The sequence below is a fragment of the Saccostrea echinata genome, unplaced genomic scaffold (genome assembly GCF_033153115.1).
Source record: "Saccostrea echinata isolate AGI-Se365-2 ecotype Australia unplaced genomic scaffold, CSIRO_AGI_Sech_v1 ptg000004l, whole genome shotgun sequence".
Classification (NCBI taxonomy): Eukaryota; Metazoa; Mollusca; class Bivalvia; order Ostreida; family Ostreidae; genus Saccostrea; species Saccostrea echinata.
This window is the reverse complement of record NW_026889753.1, coordinates 2596017-2615947: the sequence shown is the minus strand read 5'-3', so window position 1 is coordinate 2615947 and position 19931 is coordinate 2596017. Positions and strand designations below refer to the sequence as shown.

The window sequence follows — 19931 nt, the reverse complement described above, 5'->3', positions numbered from 1 at the left end:
ATTATAGATTTTCTATTTATCTCAAACGATTTTCTTTTTTAACAAAAATTTTGAGATAACCCCTGTTGATTGAAATCTACCCAAATCGATGACGCGTAAATTGATGACGTCGCACTATTGACGTTGACATGACGATTGATTGATTGATTAAATGTTGTTTAACGTCCCATTCGAGAATTTTTCACTCATATAGAGACATCACCATATACCGGTGAAGGGCTTCAAATTTTAACCTTTACTCGGCACTGAGGGCCATTGAGCAGTGAGGGATCTTTATCGTGCCAACGCCTGTCGTGACACGGGGCCTCGGTTTTTAAGGTCTCATCCGAAGGACCCGCGATTTTCACTTCAAAGTGCCGAGCGCATGGCGAAGAAACAATTGCTACCCATTTTTATCGGCCAAGATTCGAACTCACGACCTCCCGATCACGAAGCGAGCGCTCTACCGACTGAGCTCCGTGAACTGTCGTTGACATGTTGAAAGAAAGTTGATATGAACTATTGGTTTGATATTTGCTGCGTCTTTTAAAACAAATGTGACAATCTTTTGGGAGATTCATTTTGATACAAACTTTTGACTGAAAGTTGTACAGTTGTGTAAGGATCGATGGATCATTGAATCCTCCTCTGAAATCATTCTGTGTACGGCGACAGTGCTATAGGCTAGCCTACTTGTAGATCCATGGTAGGTTATATCGTTTAATGTAAGAAAGCATTGTTGAAAGTGACTAGAATTTTCTGCATGGTCAATTACAAATGAATTTTGCACCAACAACTTCACTGCTAGACCTAACGTTTTCTATGAGAACGTTTGGAGGGGGGGGGGGGGGTAACATCCTTTATTGCAGCAGCCAGTAAAAAAAAAAGACATTTCATTGAGATAAAACGAGTCTTTTCATGCTTTAACGAATATTTTTGATCATTAGCATTCATTAAGTAACGCAAAAATTTTCACAAATATAAAGTTTCGATAAATTTACATTTTGAAGTGAGGGTTGTGTCAAAACCGGAAGTGCTATTGATATAGCATACCCGTGGATAAAGCATAGGTTTATCTTATGGGTATTACATGTATCCACCACACGTATGAGATAAATACTAATAATCAGGGATCAGCATTATATTAAATTTGTACTCAATAACAAATCTTAAAGTTGATCTATTTATTTGTCTGTACTTTCCCCCATTTGTCACTATCCTCATGCAGACTAAACTAAACAATAGTTCTAGAGCACTATTAGTTAACACATTTCATTCCCCCTCACATTGGCCTCTCTTGGTTTTTAAAGATTATTTATTGTACAATTATATTTATTTTTGTCTCATTTTCATTTGTCTATTATTTAAAAGTTAACCTGACCATTAAAAACCATGAAAGTACTTTCGTATTAAATATAAATTTCTTGTATAATTATGTTATTCAATTGACCTTATAAGTTGCATTATTTAATGTGATTAACTATTATAGGTGAATAGAAAAGGGGAATAACTTCTTTTAGTAAAAATTAATAAATTGACCAAAGAGTACAGAATTTCAAAATCTGGTAAAAACACCTCTGCTTATTACAACTTTATATACTCTATTTGCCTTCTAGATGCTCAGGAACAGAGAAGATTTGCAACGAAATAATCCATTTTCACTATAGATTCAATAAAGCCCCTCCCTAATACCAAAACCACTGACCCAGGGGCCAAGATATTCACAATTTTGGAAGAGACACTCTGTTTACTTAATAACACTGGCCAGAGAAAAAAAAATTAAAAAAATAATACATTTTTACTAATATTTAAAAGAGCTTCAATCTAACACCAAAATCTCTGACCCCGAGGTTATGAATTTCAACTTTTTTGAAAAGATTTCCTTCCTCGTCATAACCATACAATTAGTTTTTCTGTTAAATACCCCGAAGCGGAGAAGATTTTCAAAAAAATGCATTTCCACAATATATTAAATAGACCAAGCATGAACCCCTTACCCTTGGGCCACAAATTTCACAATTTTGGAAGAGGTATTTTTGATCATTATAACCATGCATATAGTTTATTGCTAAATACCAAGGAGCAGAGAAGCTTTTTAAAGAAGTAATGCAATTTTACTATATAATCAATAGTACCTATCCCTAACACCAGAATCCCTAACCCGGGGGCCAAGATACTCAGTTTTTGAAAAGTTGCCCTTGCTCATCATAACTATATACTTAGTTTATCTGCCAAATACCCAGGGGCAGAGAAGATTTCAAAGAATTAATGCACTTTCACTATATAATCAAAAGAGCCCCGCCCTAAAATGTAACACCAGAACTCCTGGCCCAGGGGCCAAGATATCCAAAATTTTAGAAGAAGCGCCCTTTCTCATCATAACAATATACTTGGTTTATCTGCTAAATACCTAGGAGCAGAGAAGAAGACTTATAAGAAAATAGTGCACTTTCACTTTATAAAATCAATAGACCCCCCCCCCCCCCCGCCAAGGGGCCACAGATTTCACAATTTTGAAAGAGACATCCTTGATCATCATCATAACTAGCCACATAGCTTATCTGCTTTATATACATGGGAAGAGAAGAAAATTTTTAAAGAATTAATGCATTTTCACCATATGATCAGTAAAGCCACGCCCTAACACCAGAACCCTTGACCCAGGGGCCAAGATATTCACAATTTTGGAAGAGGTGCCCTTGCCCATCATATAACTATATATTAAGTTTATCTGCTTAATACCTAGGAGCAGAGAAGAAGATTTTAAAAGAAATAATGCACTTTCACTAAATAATCAATAGAGCCCCCCCCCCAGAACGCCTAATCTTAGGGCCACAAATTTCACAATTTTAGAAATTTTCGAAGAGGCACCCTTCATCATCATAACCATGCACCTAATTTATCTGTAGGTAACTTATATAGTTTAATCAATTAACAATATTCATTTTCATTTCCACGTTGATTCGATAGATCCCATTAAACTCGAAATAAAGACACCATAGTCTGACACATCGTTTTCATATTTGGTTGTATTACTAAGGAAAGACATTGATGACTAACTATTAAACTTTATGATATACGTGAAGACTTCAAGTTTTTCTATCGTCAAATTTCATTATTTATATAGTAATACACTATTATCATCTGCATATGGAGTTTATGCCTCCAAGTTGATTCGATAAAAAATTCGATTAGTAAGAGCATGTTTTACGTAGAAACTATTTCTTTAATAAGGCAAGCTATTGAAAATAAGTTGAGGATGCAAGAATATCAACGATCTCCTTTACAGTAAATATTTTGCAAATTCTACGGTCTATGATTCAATGACTAGTCTTTCAACAATGTTACTCAAGTTAGCAAATACAATCTCGCGTTAAGTCGAATGTTTACTGACGTTTTTCATACCAATTTTGGTAGGCCATTATTTTTTTTAAAAATGACTTTGAGCACTGTTCGTAATCATAACATTTCATAGATAATGTATATTTATAGTTATTTTCTATTTGATTATTTGTTGTTGTGTGCGGATGGATAATGATTCATCTTTTCCATGCAAGATGGCTTTGTATGATATGTAAATAAAAACATTGGGAATCTTATTATCAAACAATATGTCATTTTGATTTTTATTTTAACATTCACAAGAATAAACTTAAATTGAAAAAAGAATGAGAAATTCTAGATAGAACCATATTTGAATAGGACATACAGGTTGTTTTAGGAAATGACTAATATACATGTATATTAAAGATATCTACAAAAATGGATCATTATTACATAATGATTATTCATTCCTCCTCCGTAATTAGCAATAAAAAACGTAAGTAAGAATTGATCTAAAATGTCATTTGTATAACCTCCTCATATTAACAAATAATTCACAGTTAGATCAATACTAGTACATTGAGGGTTATTAATTATAATTATGTTTTAACGGTAAGTTGGAGATTTTGGTGGTAAAACAAGTCAGATGAGTTCTACAGAATACAGAAGGAGGACGTGTTGGAAGACTTAGAACAACAAGGAGAAGTGGGATGGAAAGTGAAAGAAACAAGACGATTTCAAAGGATTGGTTGTAGTATGAGTAAACAAAATGGTAGAGAAATAAAATAGAGAAAGCATTAGCCCAAGGACATATGACCCAGAATTTAAAGAGTTTGAATTGATTTATATGATGAAAATAATGGAGGAAAATTGAATTTACAGGTCTGTGGGTTTCTCGTCATTGTGAATATCAACAGAAATAAAATTATACCTTGACCATAACATTTGCCAACATCAATGGCTTGACAGTATATAAGTGATAATTATGCTACAGAAATACATCTGAATGATGAAATTTTCCGAAGGGCACTTGTTGCTTTTATAAAATTCTACATCCACAGTTTCTATGTTTAGAATGAACTTCGAACATTGCTCTTGTGACGTCAAAATCAAAAGGGATCAAGGTGTTCTAGTGTGTTATATTTGATGAATGTCAAGTAAAGAGTTCTCAAGATATTGAGCGTACAACACTTGATCTACCTACGTACCGATCGACCTACACTGTACCTACCGACCGACCCAAAGGTGCAAAGCAATGTACCCTCCCCCTCTCAAGAGGGGGTCTAATAATAACACCATGCATCTACCTCCAAAACCAGACGGTAAGTATTCGTTCGTTTTCTTTAATTACTAGCCAATATGCCATGCTATAGTGTATATTTATTTTTCATTTAAAGCCTTTATCCATGCAAATAACTCTCAAAGATTGCTTCTCAAACTTGATAAGTCGTTTTACACCAGGATGTGCCTTTGGGGTTTTTAGAAGCAATTAAGAAACAAAGCTCTTCATTTAATATCGAAGTTGTAGATTCATGATATAAATGAATTCTAGTAGCATTTCATTCATTCACTTTGAATATTTCATACATGAAAATAGCAGGAAAATATAAAAGCTTTTGGGGCTTCTGCTTCATATTAATTTTTACAAGAAAAGCCCTAACATGTTTCGTCTGTAGGAACTCATTCTATCTGATAGTTGGGAGCCTGCGACGTTCAAAGTTGAAATGTTGAATCTCATTCTTTCTATTTACAATATAATTTTCAATGATGTATCCCTTTTTTATGAATGTGTGCTGTACATAATTCTATAATACATGTATGTGCGATTTTAGAGGTAACAGGTCTTGTAGAGAAACTTTCCCCATAAAAACCATCCACTCTCCCGGAAAACTGGCTCTAGAATAGGATTAACCCATGGAAAAATGACTCAAGAGTAGAAATCTGACACCAGATTCAATTTTTGGGGAGAAAATCCAAATCTGGTAAATAGTTATAGAGTGAGATTTCATCCAGTGAAATATTATGGTTGTATTTATATATAAGGGAGGAGGGGGCACATTCTTACAAGTGTCCCTATAATTTTCACAGAGATTTCGAAATATATTATCTTAATAAAACTTCGCAAAAATGATTTTAAAAAATCTGGTCATACATTCATCATTTTAAATTTTTTAAAAAAAATTATAAAGTATGAAAATTGAAATTGAAAGTTTAAAATCTATTTTTTAGTAACTGCACGACCAATTCTTTTGGATCATTAAGTGTTATTCTTTTTATTTGGTCAAGCTAGTTTCTGCAAAAGAAAAAAAAGATACTAAAGATACTGTAACGTTTTCGCCGTAATGAGTTCGTAAGATAGGATAAATATGGCTAAATATGGTCGATAAAAATAATTTACACATTCAATAAAATCATCACTTCAAATATAATTTTTATAACATTAACAACCATTAACAATTTATGTAACAAATCAACTTACCAACGGTTCAACAACCTAAAAATGGCTAAAATCAACAGTTCAATAACACATACGATATGAAATAGACTTTCTCAAGATGAAGTGTCCGTCTGTGTAGATGCATTTACTGTAATCTTGGCAAGGAATTGGGGAGCTTCTCCATCTAAATAATGACTCCGGGCACCGAGGAAGTAAAAGAAAGGATTTGATGAAGTAAAGGAACAATCAACAGGTGGGATAGGTCCTACAGGTTCCTCAGAGCAGGTCCTGTTCCTGGCAGCAGAAGGTTTACTCAGGTCCAGAGGAACAGGTTCCAAGGGCTCTTAATTCTTGAGCGGTGACTGCAGGGACATGAACTTTCACAGGAATGGGAGATGAGGACTCTACAGGCGCACAATCAGGTGTAGACACCCTATCAGGAGTGGCCAGTGAGTTACATGTAAGCTTTTCAGGAACAGAGGTCTTGGGATCCTGGAAAGACATTAACTCAGGGAAAGACAATCCTAAAAAATCCCACTCGGACAAATCCAATGGGTCCTCCTGGTGTAATGAGGTGACAGAAGAAATATCAGAGTACATAGGAGAGGGCGGTCCAACTGTTGGTCTCACCGTTGTTTCAGGTAAGTGTTCTATGGCTGCAGGTTTCTTGTTTTCAATGGTTGGTTTACATTTACTGTTACTCTGATGAACAGTTTTTTCATGTCGTTTCAGTTGATACTTCCTGGTTCTTGGTACAGAATAATAGCAATAAGAACAGAAGACTCTGTCTCCATGGACATTTCTCAAGTGCCGAGAAAGCTTGTGTCTGGAAAAGAATCTCCGGACACATTCATCACATTGATGTAATGGTTCTTCAGAGGGAGCGGAAAGATATGAAGTTCCAAGATATCTGTGGACACTAAAAAAATGAAATACAAAAGTTTACCAACACAAATTTACATGTAAATATTTTAATCTTTGGTCAGAGATACTATTCTTTTATTGGGCATTTTGGGTCCCCTGGGCACGGGTGTTTCTTTCACTGGGTGGTACAAACCATTTTTTCATTCTCCCAAAATATGGTTTCAATCTATTTACATGTACAACTTTTGACTTGAAAGTTGAAGAAGATTTAATTTCATAAATCAAATCCGATAGTTTTCTAATTATAGTGTAGGGTCCCTCCCATTTACACATAAGTTTTGGTGATTTCTCCTTAACATTTGCTGGGTTAAATAATAAAACACAATCCCCGAGGGAAAAAGTTTGGTCACTGGTCTTGAGGTCATAATATTTCTTTTGTCTGTCACTAGCTTTCAAAATATTCTCACGAGCACCTTCATGCACATTCCACAGTTTTGTTATAAGGTCTTGTACATAATCGGACACTATTTTACGGTCCTGACATTTTCCATACAACAAGTAAACCGGTAAAAGGGGTTCACGACCAGACATCATAAAACAGGGAGATTCCCTAGTGCTCTCTTGAATAGAGGACCTGTATGCTAACATCACAAATGGTAGTTTTCTGTCCCAATCCCTTTGACTTTTGTTAATGGCTTTACTAAGCATATAAATAATTGTCCTGTTAATTCTCTCTACAAGTCCATCACTTTGAGGGTGATAAGGAGAGGTTCTTGTTTGGTCAATTCCAAGGATTTTACAGAGTTCTTTAAAAAGATTAGACTGGAATTGTCTCCCTTGCAAATTGGTCAGAATGAATTTGCAAGGGTAAACCATAATGACAAATAAAATCAATCAAGAAATCGGCAATGGTACTTGCTTCCTGATCTATCATAGGGTAGGCTTCGGCCCATTTCGTAAAATAATCTGTAATAACCAATATGTATTTGTGTCCTTTCTGGGTTTGGGGCAATGGACCCATTATATCAAGAGCTATTCTCTCTAAGGGTGCACCAACATTGTATTGGGCCATAGCTCCTCTAATTGGTTTGAAAGGGGGTTTACGCTTTTGACACACAGTACATTTTTCAATCCATCTCCTGGTATGGGACATATAATCTGACCAATAGAATCTTTCCCGAATTTTGTTTATGGTCTTGGTGATACCAAAGTGACCTGAAAGCAAAGAGTCATGTAACAAAGTTATATATATATATATATATATATATATATATATATATATATATATATATATATATATATATATATATATATATATATATATATATATATATATATATATATATATTTTAGGAATGACACTAATTCTTTGCCAAATTATTCGAGTATAACCTGGTTTGGGTCAGTTTACGCTTTATAATCCGCGAAGCGGATTATAAAACAGCGTATACTGACCCAAACCAGGTTATACTCGAATAATTTGGCCAAGAATTAGAGTCATTCCTTATAATTTAATTTCAAAATCATTAAATAACTATGGGTGTAAAATTTCGTTACTTTTATTAGTTCAAATTTGCCGCTCAATAATATAACCATAGTAACGGAAGTAACGGAAGTGATGGGAATCGAGGGGAGGTAAAAACTGATACATAGGCCTAGCAGCCATGTTGTTTGGTTACATGTGGTAAGATCGAATTATTGTTTGAAATTAAAGGTACATTTATTAAATCTGGAATTTTCCATGAATCCCGAGGACTGGAAATGAGAGGATTGTATGGATACAGATGATTCAGCTGGTTGTCAGGGGGGTGTGTCCCCATACCAAACCAGGTTATACAGATATAATTTGTGTTCCTTTTTGGATATTAACCAATCAGAGGCTAGTATACAAACAAAATTAAATTATATAAGGATGTTCTATGCGCGAATGTGGCTTAACAGGTGTAAGCAAGCCAAATTACCCCCATCTTCATTATAAATTTCCGTGCATAATTTATGCTTGAATGCTTTCATTTGACGAAGAAGTATAAATGTGTTAGTCCCATGAATTGATCGGGTATACTGAAAAGAAAGGTTATCATCCCCTGAAACTGGACTAGCTTCCACTGCAGACACTACATTGACTTGATGCTGAACATTAACTGATTCGTGGTCCAGACAGGAAGTTTGGGTTGACACATGGGCAACAGATTCACCGGAAAGAGTGATTTTGTCTTCTTATTTCTCGCAAAATTTACAAGAAATGCATGGTCGACGAGACAAACCGTCAGCATTAGAATGCTGTTTTCCAGGTCGATGCCGAATGTCAAAATTGTATGTATCAAGAACTTGGATCCACCTCGCTAGCTGACCCTCAGGATTTTTAAAACGTCGTAGCCAGCTGAGAGCACCATGATCTGTACGTTCTGACAAGAAATTTTGTACCAAATAAATAGTACTGAAAGTGCTTAATTGCTTCAAAAACAGCTAAGAGCTCTTTTCTGGTAATGCAATACTGTCGCTCATGCTTAGACAGACACCTGCTAAAATATGCAACAACATGTTCTCCATCTTCATGAACCTGGGACAAAACAGCGCCAATGGCTGTGCCACTAGCATCGGTATCTAGTATAAACGACTTGGACATATCTGGGTAGGACATTATAGGTTTGGTCATTAAAGCAGATTTAAGACACTGAAAAGCAATATCACATTCTTTGGTCCAGCTGAACTGGGCTGTTTTCTCAGTCAATTTATGCAAAACCTTTGCAATGTCAGCAAATCCTTTGATAAAACGGCGATAATATGAAATGGTTCCCAGAAAGCTTCTTAGGTCTTTTACTTTAGAGGGTATAGGCTAATCCTTGACTGCTTCAATTTTACTGGGACATGGTTCGATACCATGTTCAGACACTATATGTCCTAGAAATTTGACCTTCCTTTGAAACGAATTGCATTTCTTTGGGGATATCTTAAGTCCAGCGTGACTTATACGTTTCAAAACATCACCAAGACGATCTATGTGGGTCTCAAAGGATTCAGAAAAGATGATGATATCATCAATATAAACAAGACAAGTCTCCCACTGTAATCCGGCTAAGACACTCTCCATGAGCCGCTCAAAAGTCGCAGGACTATTACAAAGACCGAAGGGCATCTTAGTAAACTCGTATAGTCCGCTATTTGTTACGAAAGCTGTTTTCTCTTGGTCTGATGGATCCATTTTTACCTGCCAGAAACCCGACTGCAAATCAAGTACAGAAAACCATGAAGATCCGCGTAAAACGTCCAGGGAGTCATTGATTCTGGGCAGAGGATAAGAGTCTTTTATTGTGACCCCATTGACTTTACGATAATCGACACAGAATTGTATAGAACCGTCCGATTTGCGCACAATGACAATAGGGGAAGCCCAAGGAGATTTAGAGGGTTTAATAACACCAACATCTAACATTCGTTTCAATTCCTTTGAAACTTCCTCTTTTTTGGTTTATGGGTATACGTCTAGGGGCTTGTTTTATGGGACGGGCTTGACCTGTATTTATTTTGTGTAAAACACAATCTGTTTCTCCCAAATCGTCTTTAGAGGTTGCAAACACACTTGAATAGTTACGCAAAAGATTTCACACTTTCGTCAATTCTTAGATTGTTTCTACAAGAATCAAGAACAACTTTAATATGGTCAGGAACAGACTCAAGTTCTTGTGGTGTCTTTAAAAGGTCTAGGTTATTCAAAGTATGCAAACACACTTGAATAGTTACGCAAAAGATTTCACACTTTCGTCAATTCTTAGATTGTTTCTACAAGAATCAAGAACAACTTTAATATGGTCAGGAACAGACTCAAGTTCTTGTGGTGTCTTTAAAAGGTCTAGGTTATTCAAAGTATGCAAACACACTTGAATAGTTACGCAAAAGATTTCACACTTTCGTCAATTCTTAGATTGTTTCTACAAGAATCAAGAACAACTTTAATATGGTCAGGAACAGACTCAAGTTCTTGTGGTGTCTTTAAAAGGTCTAGGTTATTCAAAGTATGCGCATTCATATACTCACAAGATTGATTTTGAAATGATACTACATCACTCTCAAGAACTATCTCACATTCGGTCGTAACTGTATTTTTGTAAATAGTTTGAGGAGTATCAGAAACACGCTCAGGTATTTCACATTTATTAGGGTCAAAAACACTTTTCCCCACTAAAATTCCTTTCTTTGACACAGATGGACTTACATCTGTAACAACAGCCGTTTTCCCAAATGGCTGATCACCCAAAATTCACCTTGGAATTATCATTTCGCTCGACGGAGGTATCACTACATTTTCAGTCAACGATAGTTTGAACAGGGTCTGAATTTGGCTGTGAAGTCTACAACTAACCGATTCACCATTCAACTTGAGTGTACCCTCCCCAAGTTTCATTTCACAATTATTGTCCCTCAAGAAATCATATCCTAGTACCGCGGGTACCTCAATATCGGCTACTAACATCTTATAGCTATAGAGTTTACCATCAATAACAAGGGTCATCCAGGCGGCTCCCGCCGGGGTAATCATTTCACTATCAGCCACTTTCAATTTACCACAATTTCTATTCAAACTCGGTTTTACATCCTCCGAAATTTCATCAAAAATCCGTCTATGTAACACAGAAACTGAGGCTCCAGTATCAATCAAACAATTTATTTTTCTATCATTTAATTTTGCAACAACAAATAAACTATCACTGCGGGCCTCTTTGATTTCAAAAATTTGCTCTTTAGGTCTATCATTGTTATCCAGTTCACGACAAGTTTGAGTTCTAGTATCGCAGGCTGAGACTTGACGTACAGGCTCAGCCTCTGGTCGTTTAAAGGACCGTGAGCGCAATCACGTGCACGCGATTTCTCAGAGGTTTCGGACTTCTCCGCAAAGTTTGGTTTGTCGTTTATTCTGTGGGAGTAAATGTTCAATTTTCCCGAGTGTAGATCAAACTGGCGTTTTCTACACTTGTTTTTAAGATGACCAGGTTTCTCACAATAGAAACATTTCCTTGTCTCATTTCTGTTGCTTGAGAGGTCTGACCGCGAGACATTGGTCTGGGAATTTTCACCAATAACATACAGGTCTTGAGAACTATGGTCACAAATCTCTTGCTGTTGACGCAAATGTTGAGTATTTGTGTACTTCCTATTTCTGCTCAATTTAAAGGCTTCATATTTCAACGCGAGATTTAACGCTTGGTCAATATTTTCGGACGCGCACTGACAAATTGCCCATTCCATATCTTGGTCATGTAATGCATCCTGGAAACATTTATGTGCCAAAGTATCCCTAACTTCACACGGGGCTGTGGGGTAAGCAAGTCTGGCCAATCGTTTTATATCTTGGGCTAATTCAGAGAGGCTTTCGTCTCTTTTCCGATAGCGACTATTCATTTCTGCGCGGTACATTTCGGTTTGATTTTTTGGTTCGAAGCGAGTTTGGAGAACAAATTTTAACTCGTAATAATCTTCAAGCTGATGGGGTCTAAGGTCAGTCAGAACACTTCTGGCTGAGCCTCTCAAACAGGCTGCTAACTGCAGGGCTTTAATCTCACTGGACCAGTTATTTAACCGGCATACAATTTCAAACTGAGTGATAAAATCTCCAACTAGATCTGCCGTCATAAGTGTCAGGTTTTGCTCTGACAGTCTGTCGAGTCTGGCTTTGATTTTCATAATTTGGTCTGAACGGATTAAAATCTGATGGTCTATCTAAAGCAATATGAGGGTGTACCCGTGTTCGCGAATCGAACGAACGAAAATGTGACTGGTTTGCGTCACTGGGCAAAGTATGCATATGGTCATCATGCTCACTCACTCTGTCAATCGTTTTGTAATCACTGTACTCACTTCTACAGTCTGTCATTTCAGGGTCTTTGTCAATAAAACGATCTAAAATCCTTGTAAGTTTCTGTAACACAGTAAAAATATCACAAATCTGTGATTGCAAAGTGTTCACTTTAGTCTCAATATCGGGACTTGGTTCACCCCCACCCTGGTCATTGGGGTTCAAATTACTACCACGGGATTCTGACATTTTTTTTCTCACCGGGGAAAATCTAGCAAGTGTAAATTAAAAATAACAAATTTCCTGCACGAATGATTTTATTCTACCCCACCGCTGCCACCAAAATGTAACGTTTTCGCCGTAATGAGTTCGTAAGATAGGATAAATATGGTTAAATATGGTATGGTTTTAAAAGCCTGGTTGCGGCTAAGACCTGATCTCTTTATTTCTGGTAGCGAATATAATTATGAATAAACCTGGTAGCGGTTTTTTTACAAAAGAAATCAACAAAAGATAATAAAGTTTTCAAAAATTATATTATGATATTCAAAATTTATTATAGTTAACAAAACCAACAACAATTAATATATATTTATATATGTGGTCGCACAACGTCACTTGCTAGATTTACAGGACCCCGAAATTCGGATAAAGTTAAAGTTAATTAATACCTAATTTCATAAATAATAAATAAAGGATATAAATTTCAATAATATATTAATATTACCTCGACATTCCAAAGATAGTCTGGGAGCGACTAAAAATTGAATAATAAAAAAAAAAATCCACAAGTCTGGTCTGGACAAAAGTAACTCTAAAAAACATCTACATCCGTTCACTTGAATCCCAAAACTTCAACTGACTACAAAACTAAACGTTAACGCTAATGTGACGTAGCATAACCAAACGTGACGTTGCACAACCAAAAATCACGACACATTTCAGGTAAAACCTATACATAATTTCCCGCGACCGGAAGTAATGGAAAATGAAAGTACAAATAAATAAGGTAAAACAATGATGTACAACAAATTTAAATGTAGTTTAAACATATAATAATGATGAATGAATCTTCCGGTCGGTATAAATTAAGATCACAAATAGATAAATACACATTTTAATAATATAGTAAAAATCATTACATGTACATCAAAATTGTTACAATACTAAAAATAATTTTAATTAATTTTAAAATTATAGTACAGTATAATCGGTTCGACAATTTTATAACTGTGGCCATGGAAAGAAAAAAAGATTTTTTTTTTTATTTCTTCAATCAATACGTGCTAAACTTTCATACGTTGATTACCATATTACTCATTGATTAGCTGGTTGGTTAAAAAAATTCGTATTATTTTACATATAAAACACAGGTAGCGGTTATACATCCAAGACTAATGACCAATCACATCGGGCATGTTGAATGATTGTTTACTACGAAGGAAAACAGCAACACGCAGTCAGTTAAAGCCTGTTCAACTTCTTTTACATAAAAACTAGTAAAGCAACACGCCCGAGTACTTGTACATTGGTGCGGTATGCAAGTGATAGCTAAAAAGTGCATATTACGAAACGTTTGATTCACACAACAAAGTGTTAGAGTTCATTTTAGATATTGAAGAAGCTCTAGCTCTTTGTTGTGTTCATCAAATGTTGTCATAAATCAAAATCTTTAGAAAGACATTTACTTGTCTTGGATATTGTCAATGGGACACTCCGGCATCATTTTCATACCATTTCAGAGAAATTGTGCTTAGAATAAGAAGGTCTTTTTAATAAAAAAAAAATTGTAAGAATATGAATAATTATGGTCATCTTGTTCTTCAGAAGACTCCGATTTGTTCAATTTATGACCCCCCAGCGATAGGTGGGTCAGAATGGTGCATAAAAATTATTGGGAAGATATCTTCGAAAATCTCAAGAACAGCAAAGATATGATTAGTCTTATTTATACGGAAGCATCTTCGGGTAGTGTAGATTTAAATCTGCTCAAAATAGGAACTGTGAGTATAAGTTGGATCACCAGATGTAGAATTAAAACCAAGTTCTTCTAAAATGCAGTCGTAATAATACATGTAAGACCTACAAATATTATATTATTACAACCTTTGTCAGCTTGAACCATGAGGTATTTTTTACGTTGTTTCTCCAATTCCTTTATCACTTCCGGTCTACTGAAAAACTGAAGGATAGATTGCATTTTGTCCTTTAATTGTCCTATGCGATGCTTTAATATTTCTAAAACTCTTTATCAAATCTGACAGAGTGTCAAGGTCTTTCTCTTCATATTTAGCCCATCTTTTAGCATACTCACAGAATTCATCAAAGAAATGAAGTGGAAGATCCAGCTTCCTGAATTTAGGACCTTTTAAAATGATAGCTTTTAGGTCGCCATTTTTTAAACTATGTTTACATCACGAAGGTTGATGTGTCAAGCTAGACAATAGTTGAAAGACGATGGAAGACAAGAACATTCAGGAGAATTCTGTTTCAGATGGTCAATATATGCACTGTAGAGTGTGTTTGTAATTGAAAAAGATTGGATGCAAGACTAACTTTTTTAAGAACCTTGATTAAGAAAGTTGTTAAAAGACACGAGGATTGCCGAGTGTTTCTTTAAAACTAAATATAGGGAATGAGAATTGCAGGAAACTAAAGAGCACATATTATGGAGTGTTTTACTTTGAATTTCCTCAAAATAAGAGTACGTAATCACTTTAGCAACAAATCAAATGATATGCAGATTATAGAAACCATTCAAATGCTTGCTAGGGGTTCTCAAACATGTTAGAGATTCAAAATAAACTACTGTGTGGGAGTGAGGAAACATAAAGCGGCAATGGGAAAAGTACCGTTTTCCTATTATGGTCATTCTGGCAGAAAAATTAGCCATTCGTTGGAAAAGGAAAGAACAATAACATTTCTTGACGCAAAAAGCTGTTAATTACCACCAAAGAAGCTATTGGCTAAGGTAAGGGATAAATTATTTATAATGACATTCAAACACCTAAACATAATCATCTAATTTATCCAGAAAAACATCAAAATATATCCAATGCTTTGGAAAAAAAAGCAAGCAGGATTTCAAATTTTTAAACTTAATCATGTAGTAAAAGTGTTAATATATATCTTGGCAAATACGATCAGAAACTTGGTCTCTTTATGTTTCATCTCTACTACACATTCTTCTTGAGTTTCTTTAACATGTTCAAAAAATATAGTGTGCATTTGATTGGTTTCCTTTATATTAAACCCTGGATTACATCTTTTAAGAAACATAGAGGGCATTAGTTGATTTCAAAGGAGGTGGCTAAATTAATTTAGTGTCTGAAATCTCTATAATAGGGCAGGTACTTACAATTTTAACGATCAAAAGTATTGTAACCACTGCAGATATGTGACAACCACGAACCTGTCCAAGCAAACATAACTAAGAACTGGATTTGATTTTCGTTAAATATCAATTTCATATCCTTAAAACGGAATAATATATGCCATATCTTATTTTCTTCAAGCCGATAACTTCTGATAGTGTGTAAGTACTCCGTTCATCTGAAAGTTTCAGCGGACAAGGCTTGTAATAAAATCATCTTTGTTTTTAAGACTCACTTGTATAATTGTATTTTAGAATTTGGTTTTAAATTTAATCTGGAAATCCTACTTATACTCACGGTTCACTTTTCTAAGGATGGTATTCTTCAAAATCACATTCCGGTCCCTCTTTTAACATTCCCGTCAACGAACATGAAATCGATCTACCCTAACGATACAGAATTCCTAAACTTCATAAAAAATGTTACAAACAAAAATACATTGCTGGGTCAAGAAAGTGCTCTAACAAGCCTCTTTCTTTACTCCTCACTGCTGTAAAGGAGAAACTTCAGACGTACTTTGCTGCTGCATACCCTAGATGTGGTGTAAATCAAATGTAAACTCTCAAAAACGCCAAAGAACTTGAAGAAAATTTTGAATCACCAAATGTTTCAAAAGTAAGCAATATCAAACATACCACTTTTCTACACTTATACTATTCCTCACAATAAAAAAAAACTAGGCTTTTTAATTTGAAATATGAAGATAACGAACAGTATTCAATCTCGAAAGTCCAATGAAACGATACAAATTTGGAGCACAGCAAACACTGACCTTAAAATTTAGAGGTGGGATCAGGTGCCATGGAGGAGTGAACATCCCGTGCCGACCGGTCACACCCGCCCTGTGCTCCTTATCATAATCGACCCCCCCCCCCCCCGAAAAAATCCATAAACAGTTCTGTGTATAAATAATAAACAATTAAAATGAAAAATGTCAGTCATCATTTGACTTAATGATAGGGTTGTACTTGCTGACAAGGTCATTGAATCGACCATAAGACTTGCGAAATGATGACTTCAAACGAGACTCTTGATATCCTTGTTTCATCAACTTGTTTGTCAATAGCTTGTCTCATTTTGGAAATTGCGTATCGAATCAACTGAGAGACATAAACCCCATATGCAGGTGATAAGGGTATATTGCTACATAAGTAAGGGAAGTTGACGATTGAAAAGTTGAAATCATCGCTTTGTTGTTAAGTTGCCATTAACGTCTTTTTCTAGTAAAATATCTCAATATGAAACAGATGAGTCAGACTCTGTGGTATCTTTTATTTAAAGCTCACTGGGATAAATCGAGTCGACATATGAATGGAAGTAACTAGTGTTAATTGATAATATATTGTCGATATATCGAAATGTCGAGTAGAAGGCCACGACAAGTGTTTTCTTCTTTTCATGTAGAAGATTTTGAATAATTTCTGCTTCATATGAATACAAAAATAGGTCTGCTATTAAGAGGGCGCAATTGGTACCCATGGGAATTCCAACAGATTGTTGGAAGACCTGATCTCCAAAAACTACGTAGATATTGTCAATCAGAAACTCAAGCCTCGTTTGATTCCAGCATTTGGTAAATTTTATGGTCGCTATAATGACCTTGTTAGCAATTATAACCTATCGTTGGATCGTATTTTGGCTGCCTTGTTTCATACCAATTTGTTAGGCCTTTGTTTTTATACTTAATTTGACTAAGAAATGTTCCTCTGATCAATACATAGGGCTCACGGCGGGTGTGACCGGTCAGGAGGGGATGCTTATTCCTTCTAGGCACCTGATCTTGCTTCTGGTATTTCCAGTGACGATTGAAAGTAAATGACTCCTACTCCATCAAGGTCACAAGGTCAAGGGTGAAATTACCCTGGGCATAAGAAAATATTGTCCTTCGAATGCCTTGCGAACCCTTTACGTGACATATGAAACTTGGTACATTGGTACTCTCTGAGAAGTAAAAGACCCCTATTGATATTGACACCCCTATTGATATCGTTCACTTTGTGAACATCAACCTTAGTAATATGGTAGCAGATTGTCCATATTTTTCACTGTCAATACAGACATTATATATTTAAATTTGATCCAATTATATAATACCACGGGAAAGGGGGGGGGGGCAAATAGGTTTCTTAATCATTTCTCTTTTTTTAAATTTCATACACAGGTTTTTGAAGAGTAAGAAAAACTCTTTCTATTTAAATTGATGGAGAAAACAAGTGGACTATGCGGGGGTACAAGTATATCATTTAGGAATTTTAACATTAAAAAGTATCTCTATTACCCCCCACTGAAGAGACTTGAAAATGGGGGAGATGATGTTAATGTACTTAAGTTGTTTATTTTTCCTGCTGTTATTCATTCATAATGACGTAAAGCGCTCTGTTTTTAAATAGAAATTTTATTTTAAAAAAAAGAACTGTAAAACTGTATTCAACACAAAAAGTATATTAAAGTAGGATTATTGTGATGTCATTCTCACGTAGACAATTTCTTTATGTAACAGTGAATAATCAGAGAAAAGCAATCGCTGTTAGTTTTGTATAAATCAATAGGATTAAGTTTGTAACAATCATGGTTAAGTTTACCTAGCTCCTTGTAAATTATCATTTATCAGTGAACTCATTTCGAAGTAATATATTAAAAATTCTGTATATGTATATTCTAGGTATATCGCAAAACATAAGTATCAATCATATCGTAACAAGTAGGGGAAAAAATAAAACTAGAAAGAACCGTTTGTGAACAAAAAAGGATGATTCAGTACTACCCTATCTCTCAATGAATACCTAGGAGCATCACCCTGTGATCTTGATAACAGAGAACGTCTTTGAATTGGTAAATAAAAGAACTGAAATGCAAAGAACAGAAGAGTTTGAATATATGTACTTCTATCGAAAGTTCAACTTTCGAATAATCAAGACTTGTAGCATTATTTCAACATCTTATAACTGGGTGAACTTGCTTTTTGAGATATGATTTTGATGCTATAATGACACGTCTTAAGGTCTGAATAGACAGACACACAACCCTACAAACATGTCTATTTCTTCTTTCTAAATAGAAGTAAATAAATATATTTCCTATATCTATGACTGACAGTATCCCAGTACCGCAATGTTGCTCAGAAGATTGAAGACAAACGTGCATAAATAAAACAAAGAAAAATGTATAAATTATTTGATTAATAATCAATGTCCATGTTCATTGCAAAGATTATAATTTATAGACAGAATGTCGAAATCATGAGAAATTAAAAAAAACATCAATTAAAGATAATTTGCATATGTCCATTGTATTTTTGATGGCATTGCCCTATGAAAGGGTTTGTTTTTAGTCTTGTTGTGGATTGACACAAATATTATTCTTCATTTATCGCCAACGGTGAGACCGATCGAAAGAAAGGACAGAAGAATGTCACTTTCTGGCATGATGCAGACATATAATTATACGACATAATTTGTATATTTGATGATCAATTTTATCCAATTTAGGTTTTACAACTGTGGGCCTCAAGCATTATCACATATCGATTCCTTTTTTTCAAAAAAGATCTTCTAAGCCTTTTTCATAAGCTAAATAATTTGGAAGATTTTATGTACGATTTTGAATCTTACGACGAAGATCTTAAAAAAAAACATTTCCATTAGAATTGATCCTTATTTTTAATTTGGATGAAAGAATTTCATCGACTTATCTTTCATAAGCATTTTGCAGAAGTGCATGCAGACAGATTTTCTTACTTATTGTTTGGCAGAATTTTATATTTTTAATTGTTGAAATATTCACATGTAATCGTTTTGTAACTTCCATTTGTTAAGCAAGTACATGTAAGTGTTTTCATCCTTAAAATTGATTTTAAAATGCATTTTGGGATGGAGAAACAAATGGGTTTGTCATTCTTTATCATTTAAAACAAGAATGGTTTTTAAGGTTAAAATATAGGTTAGGAGCACGTGACAAAAAAGCAAAAATAATTAAAACGTCTACATATGGTTCTATTACTATTTACGCCTCCATCTTATATAATTTGTATGTGCAGGTGAGTGGGTTTGGTGGGCTTGTCGAGATTTCCACGTAGTACAATGAATTAGTAGCATTTCGAAATACTAACCGCATCTTTTTCTATTCATCTGAAACACCAATAAATAAGATTTATGCTTATATT

At 34.9% G+C, this 19931-nt stretch overlaps 1 protein-coding gene across 1 annotated transcript; it reads right to left on the bottom strand.

Annotated features, from left to right (window-relative positions):
• Window positions 1-5729: 5729 nt before the first annotated feature.
• On the bottom strand, window positions 5730-13180 carry LOC133179383 (zinc finger protein PLAGL2-like). The gene is made up of 2 exons (XM_061314152.1): window positions 13123-13180; window positions 5730-6659 (listed from the first exon to the last, which is right to left on the bottom strand). Exons 1-2 carry the CDS (start codon window positions 13128-13130, stop codon window positions 6050-6052), a joined length of 618 nt encoding a protein of 205 aa, XP_061170136.1. The 5' UTR covers window positions 13131-13180; the 3' UTR covers window positions 5730-6049.
• Between the last annotated feature and the right edge of the window lie 6751 nt (window positions 13181-19931).